The sequence below is a fragment of the Hordeum vulgare genome, chromosome 4H (assembly GCF_904849725.1).
Source record: "Hordeum vulgare subsp. vulgare chromosome 4H, MorexV3_pseudomolecules_assembly, whole genome shotgun sequence".
NCBI lineage: Eukaryota > Viridiplantae > Streptophyta > Magnoliopsida > Poales > Poaceae > Hordeum > Hordeum vulgare.
In genome coordinates this window covers 42457312-42464646 of record NC_058521.1, presented here as the reverse complement: position 1 = coordinate 42464646, position 7335 = coordinate 42457312, and the positions used below count along the sequence as shown (strand labels likewise).

Genomic DNA, 7335 nt, shown 5'->3' with positions numbered 1-7335 from the left:
GAATCGTTGGCCGAATGAGAGACCACTACGTGGCGGTCAACAATAGGTCAAACTAGGGCTGTACGCACCGCATACGTGCTACAGTGATCATATATTCACGTCCCATCGTATTCAATAACCGTAACGAGCGTATTCCAATGTTCAGTGATCGTATCATGCTTTCGTTCCAAATACAATGACCATGAGTGTATTTATCTCAATCATCAGCTACCCCGCCTACCGCGAGTCAGCCGATCAACTCGACGACCGCCGGTGCCGAAACGAGAGCACGCCCACAGCGTCAAATCAATCGCAGCCGTCCACGCACGCAACGGGTCACCCGACCACCATCCGATCCGCACGGAGCGGCGGGCTCAGCTCAACTCACCGACCCGAAGTTGAGGCGTCACCCGTGCGCTCCACGCGGTACGCCTTCCAGCCACCCCTCCAGATATTTCCAGCCCCGCCACCACCCTACGCCTACGCCACCGTCCTACCACAGACGCCGACACCCGGGCCCCACCCGTACCTCACCGCGCCGGGTCTGCACGTCATTGACCGGCGCTGCTTACGTGCACGCACACCACCGGCGCCGGCCTCCCGTGACAAGCCCGACGCGCGGGGCCCGGTGCTGCTGGGCCAGGACAGAGGACGCGACACGTCACGCTCCCCCCGTCTTCTCTTCCCCACCGGACTGGATCCTTCGCGCGCCTAGCGAAGCAGACCGGGGAGAGAAACATTAAAGTAAAACGGAGACACGGAGGAGAAGAAGCCACAGAGAGAGGGGCGATTTTATTAAGGAAATAAAGTCTGCCGGCACGGCGTGGGCGCGGGGCGAAAAGCGCGAGGCGATAGTGAGTGAGAGAGGGAGAGGGAGAGATCACGAGGCGGGGCTTCTCCTCCGCCCAATCCGTTCCACCACCCTCCCCCCCTCTGGAGCTGGAGCTGGAGCTCATCATCAGCTAATTAAACTAAAGGCAGCAGGCCAAGGCTTCTTTCTCTCTTGGATCGCGGGGTCACGGGAGGCGCGCGCGCGGGAGCTTGCTTGCTCGCTCGATCGACCGACCTCGCGGCGGTGGGGGAAGGGAAGGGAAGGGGAAGGGGGATGGACCGGGCGGCGCTGACGGTGGGGCCGGGGATGGACATGCCCATAATGCACGACGGCGACCGGTACGAGCTCGTCAAGGACATCGGCTCCGGCAACTTCGGCGTCGCGCGCCTCATGCGCAACCGCGCCGACGGCCAGCTCGTCGCCGTCAAGTACATCGAGCGCGGGGAGAAGGTACTTGCTTCCTCCTACTAGCTACTTCTCCACCTCCCTGCACGTACGGGGCGGAACGGCACGCCAGGGCTCAAGCGCGTGTTTGCAGATTGACGAGAACGTGCAGCGGGAGATCATCAACCACCGGTCGCTGCGCCACCCCAACATCATCCGCTTCAAGGAGGTCATCCTCACGCCCACGCACCTCGCCATCGTCATGGAGTACGCCTCCGGCGGGGAGCTCTTCGAGCGCATCTGCAACGCCGGCAGGTTCAGCGAGGACGAGGTTCGCCGTTTCCGCGTACGTGGGCTCAACTGCCACCGAATCACTGTGCTAGCCAGTACTAACCGCCCAAGCCTCTGACTTTTCAGGCGCGTTTCTTTTTCCAGCAGCTGCTCTCAGGGGTCAGCTACTGCCACTCCATGGTACGCTTTCCTCTTCGGGCGATTGCACAGTTAGTCAGTTACAGTTACGGCAGCTGCTAAATTGGTCTCGTCTCTTGTTAAGCAAGTATGCCATCGTGACCTGAAGCTGGAGAACACCCTGCTGGACGGGAGCACGGCTCCCCGCCTCAAGATATGCGACTTTGGATATTCCAAGGTACCTCCTACATACGTACTAAAACAAGATGCTACCTGCTTCACTGTCGCAGGCTTGCAGTTTTCAGAAATCAACATGTTTGCTCTGTTCACATGCCAAATTGGGGGTTATCCTCTGCTTGTGATTATAGTTTTGTGTCCTAGTGTATCGACCTGTTACTCTGCTCATTGCTGGTCTGCGTACTTGCAGTCGTCGGTTCTTCACTCGCAGCCTAAATCAACCGTCGGAACCCCCGCATACATTGCTCCTGAGGTTCTTCTCAAGAAGGAATATGATGGAAAGGTATGCATTTTTTTAACGGCAAAGGGTGGATTTTAATGACTTGAAATGAAGCACACGCACCCGGCCTCTGCATAGCTAGGATGCACACGGCCAAATTAGGGCTCCAATGCTAATACTACTTCTCATGATATCTTGATCCTGTTGTTCTGTCTAATGTTCCTGCGTATTTTTCTCCACTTGGGCAACTATGTTTGCATGCGAAGCATTTCCATTCGTGAGATGCATGATGTATAATCCCATGGTACTGCTAGACTCTGCGATGTATCGTCTCAAGTTACCTAGCACTAATCCTTTGTTCCTCGATGAAATGAAGATTGCGGATGTGTGGTCGTGTGGAGTGACGCTTTATGTTATGCTAGTTGGTGCATATCCCTTTGAGGACCCGGATGAGCCCAAGAATTTTAGGAAGACAATTCAGGTTCCCACTCTGAGCCATCTTCATGTTCTTGACCATCTCTGTCCTGATCATAAAACTAATGAGCTTGTTCGGGCAGAGGATATTGAGCGTGCAGTACTCGATTCCCGATTACGTGCACATATCTTCCGAGTGTCGAGATCTTATTGCCAAGATTTTCGTCGGCAACCCAGCTACCGTGAGTACTTATATCTAATAGCCATGTAGTGTTCAAGTCACTATATTGTGGCATACAGTTCACTTTGAGATTGATAAACTTTTTGCAGAGAATCACAATCCCCGAGATAAGAAACCATCCGTGGTTCTTGAAGAACCTCCCAGCTGACCTGGTGGATGATAGCACCATGAGCAGCCAGTACGAGGAGCCTGAACAGCCGATGCAGAGCATGGACGAGATCATGCAGATCCTGGCGGAGGCCACCATCCCGGCGGCTGGTTCTCGGATCAACCAGTTCTTGAACGACGGTCTCGACCTTGACGACGACATGGACGACCTTGATTCGGACGCCGACCTCGACGTGGAAAGCAGCGGGGAGATCGTATATGCCATGTGACACTGCAAAGGCTCTCACATATAAGTTGACCGAAAGATGGCCAAGATACTCGAGGAAGGGATAGATATCTTGAGGCTACCGCTGAAGTTCGGCTGCTCATGCTTGATAGCCCACAAATGTTACTTTGTTGTTGTTTTTGTTGTTGGTCCCTGTACTTCCGATGTTCTGAAACGGTTTAGCCTGCCTTTTGGATGTAACCATGCTTTGCTCTAATGCCGTGTGACTATCTCCGCTAATTTGGGAACTGACCGTGTCTGTGCTCCCCTTAGATAAGGGACATGTTATCACATCATGTTTGTACCATGTATATGTGTTGTAGGCAAATAAAGGGCACTCCAGTTTGATCAAGTTCCTGCCATATCCAGGATCCAGCATCTTGTGAGACATGAGTGCGCTTGGACCTTTTGGTTCAGATGAGTTTTTGTGTGTTTGCGTTGTGGGTCTTGATGTGATTCAGTGTATCCATGGGTTTGCATTGTTCAGGGCATCCATGGGTTTGCTTTGTGGTTCCAGGTGTTGAGATTTGTACAAGAGAACAGCCTGAACTGCATTATATTTCATGGAAGGCCTTGTTTCTTTTAGAAATCACGATAATAGAGTAAGGCCTCCTTACATAGAAATTCGTTTCTTGTAAGAATTTTTTTAGAGCCCTTTGATTCATAGGAATGGATCCTATTTTTATATTCCCTCTGTATCGTAATATTTGTTGTTGAAGAAAACTAATTAATTCTTTCCAAAAACAAATATTTAGGAACAGAGGGAGTATATGATTGGTTCTATAAACATGAGTCAACATTCAATGAAAAAATATTTATATTGTTATGATTCTTTCTTATGAACCAAAATAGGCCTAACAAGTTTCTGAATAACTTGCCAACAACGGATCCTAACATCATTGAGCAATTTTGTAATAGTGCATATTAATATCTGATTTCCGCTTATCGTGGGCTTATCTGATGTATGGAGGAGTTCAAGAATGAATAAATTAGGAACCATTGTGGAATCTTTCTCCTTCTTTCCCCACGGTCAAAGGCACACATGGCTGATAACGATAGGGCCACGGAGGACGAAGTCGCTCTCGCCGCCTTGTCAACCAAACAAACCCAGGTAAAACAATCCAGATCAATCACCCAAATTATGCAAAGACCATGGTTCATGCTTCGCTAAGAAGCATTTGGCCATCACATGTATCAAGCAACTGAGAGCACAAAACTCCACAGCAATCCGAAATTATTGTCACCAACTCACCACAACCTTCATACATCAAGCAAGCCATTATTCGAAAACAAAAACATCCACTCGATTTATTGCACAGGCAGCATGATCTAAAGTTGAAACCCTCCACTCACATGTGACAGTCGAGGCCACTGCCAATGCAGCGATCCAGAACAAACACATTATGCAGACACCAAGGGATTGAACACATGACCGACGAATAGCACCACGCCTGTGAGGTCCTCTCGGATAAGGAAGAGGAAAGGGTGATCCGCAACGAAATCCACCTTCACGGGCTCTACAGGCAGTGACCTAAGTGTGACCACTGCAGCAGTTGCTGCCGCAGCCTCGGTGCCTTCTTCATTCACCTCGACAAACGACTTGTGGAAAACGGATGAGACATACAAGCTCCGTGCTGCGGGTGAATCCACCATCTCCGAAAGATCTGCCTCTGAGCTGAATGGCAGCTGGAGACCCAAACCTTTGAGCATATCAGACGCTTCAAACCCAAATGATATCTTGAACTTCGGGAGCTTGAATTGCCCGACTGGAACCTTCTGCATTGGCATATGCTTCTCCATGAACTCTGGTTCGGTGCTCAACTTGTTGGCCAAGTTCCAGAGACCATCCTGTGCTTCTGGAAGAAGAATGTACATGGAGAACTGCCTCTTGTCCCTGCCTTGCTGGTAAGGAAGCTTCAGTACTTTCAAGCTGTCATAAGACGAAATGTATTGCTTCTTTGTACTGGACATGAATGGTGTTTGAACTGAGCTCCCATCAAGGAGGTGGAACTTCTCGTCTTTTGTCTTAGATGCATCAAACTTCTCAGTCCAAGCTCCTTTAAAATAAAGGGCATTACCAAGAACCAGTCTAGTGGTACTGTCAACAGACCCTGCAGGGAGGATCTCTTTGATGAGACCTGTTGTGATTTTTTCTACCCAGGAGTTCACTTGACCAGCAACTTCAGGAGCCTGGACCATTGTAAAATACATCAATACTTAGAACAACTGAAAAGTATTACTAATACTCATTTAAAGTTGCTCCACATGTAGTCATTTAAATGGGCATCACACCATCTAGAAGCATCATTGTTCAATACCACTAATATTTTTTTGACAATTCTAATCCAGTAATTGTTAGTTTTTTTTTTTTTGGGGGGGGGGGGGGGGATCTTCTTAGAAACAAAATTGCCGTGAAGGTGATAAATGAAAAGCACGAAAGGACCCGGAAAACACTGAAATACAGACCAACGAATTTGGAAGGCCCTATACATTCCTATTTATCCAACATACATAGGCTCGAGAGCATAAAAATGTAAATATCAACAAATTCCCCAGGCTTCAAATCCCTAGATAGCACATTATGAAAATTACACTTCTAAAAAGGAGTATATTTGCTCACAGAAGTAACAGACTAGCTATCCCAAAATCTCACTGATGCAAGTTCCAAAGTGTAAATTATCCGCACAAAGGGGAACTCCAAAGAGCAAGTTAGGAACATGAACTTCAAAGTTGTACTAAAGCAGTGACAGTTAATATGGATCGGAGGGAGTAATATTTCCAAAGTTCCATTATTTTCTACTGTTTAGTGAGCACCTCTACTACAATAATTAAATTGAACTTTTTTGGCAAGGCATTGGTAGTCTGTCACGTTTTTAAGCTTGATAACGTAATAAATTGCACAAGCCTGAACGCTTAGCAGTTGAACATTCAGTTGAATTTATTGCATTTACCAAAACAGCCGAAATACCAACAGATATGCATATCTACATCACAACAGCACAAAGCAAGCACTTTCGGAGAAAGAATGACACGGCGAACTGTAAAAATACAAGTAAATAAACTATACAAGCTAGTGATGTCCACAAATAATGAGCAAATCTGTACTAATATGTTTTTTTTTCTGGTGAAGGATCTTGCCGTCGTTTCAAGAAGTAGCTAGACAAGGAAGGGGATCACCTTAGTTTGGAAGTCCACGGACTGCGTCTCGGCCTTGTACTTGCCCACTACGAGATCCTTGAAGGAAGGCTTGAGTTTGAGCGAGGCGTCGACGAAGACGCCGTTGGCGAAGGCGACGCGCGGGCCGCCAGCGCCCGACGCGTCGGCGAGCACGACCTGCACCACCTGCTCGGCGAGCGCGTGGAGGCCCTCGGCGTCGCCTTTCTCCGCGGCCCCGAGCGTGGCAGCAAGCTGGTCACGCGTGGCGCCGCCGGCGCCGGCCGCGACGAGGCTGAGCGCAACGTGGAGCGAGAGCGGGGAGAAGGCAGCGTTGCCGGAGGATCCCTTGGCGTGGGAGGGCGAGGAGATGGCGGAGGCAAGGCGGAGCGCGAAGCGGGTCTGGTGCGCGATGGAGAGGCGGATGTCGGTGGTCGCCATGGCCGGGTGGTAGCTCGTCGGAGGTCGGACTTTGGTTAGACCGGAGAGGAAAGGGGGATGTACGGGGGTGCAATTTTCAAGGGTTTCAGGGGTCTCGCTGGTTATGTGGCGGGTGCCTGAACAAAGTTTTTTTTTAAACAGAGTACACGAGCATACACTCATTCTTGTGAATGCACACACGCACACCCTACCCCTATGAGCATCTTCAAAAGACTGAACCGGCACATCGTTTTGAGATTGATGAAGTCACCACATACGTCTTACGGGAACACAGACGTCTTCGTAGTCAACGGGAACGTCTCCTCCCACTAAACGCACATCGTCGAAAGACCTGGAATAAATTCAGAAAAATGCAAGCACGAGTGTCAAATCTGGAATTTAAACTCTGATGAGCAGGGGATACCACAGTCCTTCTAACCACGGGTTGGTTTGTTCGTGGGAAAAGAAAAGAAGAACGTGTGCGGTCTTCCGGAGTATCGTGTGCGCTTGTGCGTGCGTGACCGTTGAGCCGTACACCTACAAATCCCGTTGCTTTTCTTTCCTGGGTAAAAAAGAGTTTTATTTATGGAAAAAGAACTTCCAACGAGCTTTATATATATACTAGTAAGCTTGCATTGCAATGCACGTCTTGAATAATACAATTTTTTATTATA

The 7335-nt window shown here is 49.2% G+C and overlaps 2 protein-coding genes across 3 annotated transcripts; one reads left to right on the top strand and one right to left on the bottom strand.

Annotated features, from left to right (window-relative positions):
- Positions 1-710: 710 nt before the first annotated feature.
- LOC123447791 (serine/threonine-protein kinase SAPK10) lies at positions 711-3440 on the top strand. 2 transcript variants are annotated; one of them, XM_045124465.1, is made up of 8 exons: positions 711-1261; positions 1350-1526; positions 1613-1666; positions 1749-1841; positions 2031-2123; positions 2437-2541; positions 2618-2716; positions 2805-3440. In XM_045124465.1, exons 1-8 carry the CDS (start codon positions 1085-1087, stop codon positions 3090-3092), a joined length of 1086 nt encoding a protein of 361 aa, XP_044980400.1. In that variant the 5' UTR covers positions 711-1084; the 3' UTR covers positions 3093-3440. The 2 variants fall into 2 exon arrangements, with proteins under 2 accessions (XP_044980400.1, XP_044980399.1); XM_045124464.1 differs by having other exon boundaries at positions 1350-1541.
- An 865-nt stretch (positions 3441-4305) lies between these two features.
- Positions 4306-6802, bottom strand: LOC123447790 (serpin-ZX). Its single transcript, XM_045124462.1, has 2 exons — positions 6266-6802; positions 4306-5278 (listed from the first exon to the last, which is right to left on the bottom strand). Exons 1-2 carry the CDS (start codon positions 6680-6682, stop codon positions 4490-4492), a joined length of 1206 nt encoding a protein of 401 aa, XP_044980397.1. The 5' UTR covers positions 6683-6802; the 3' UTR covers positions 4306-4489.
- Positions 6803-7335: the final 533 nt, after the last annotated feature.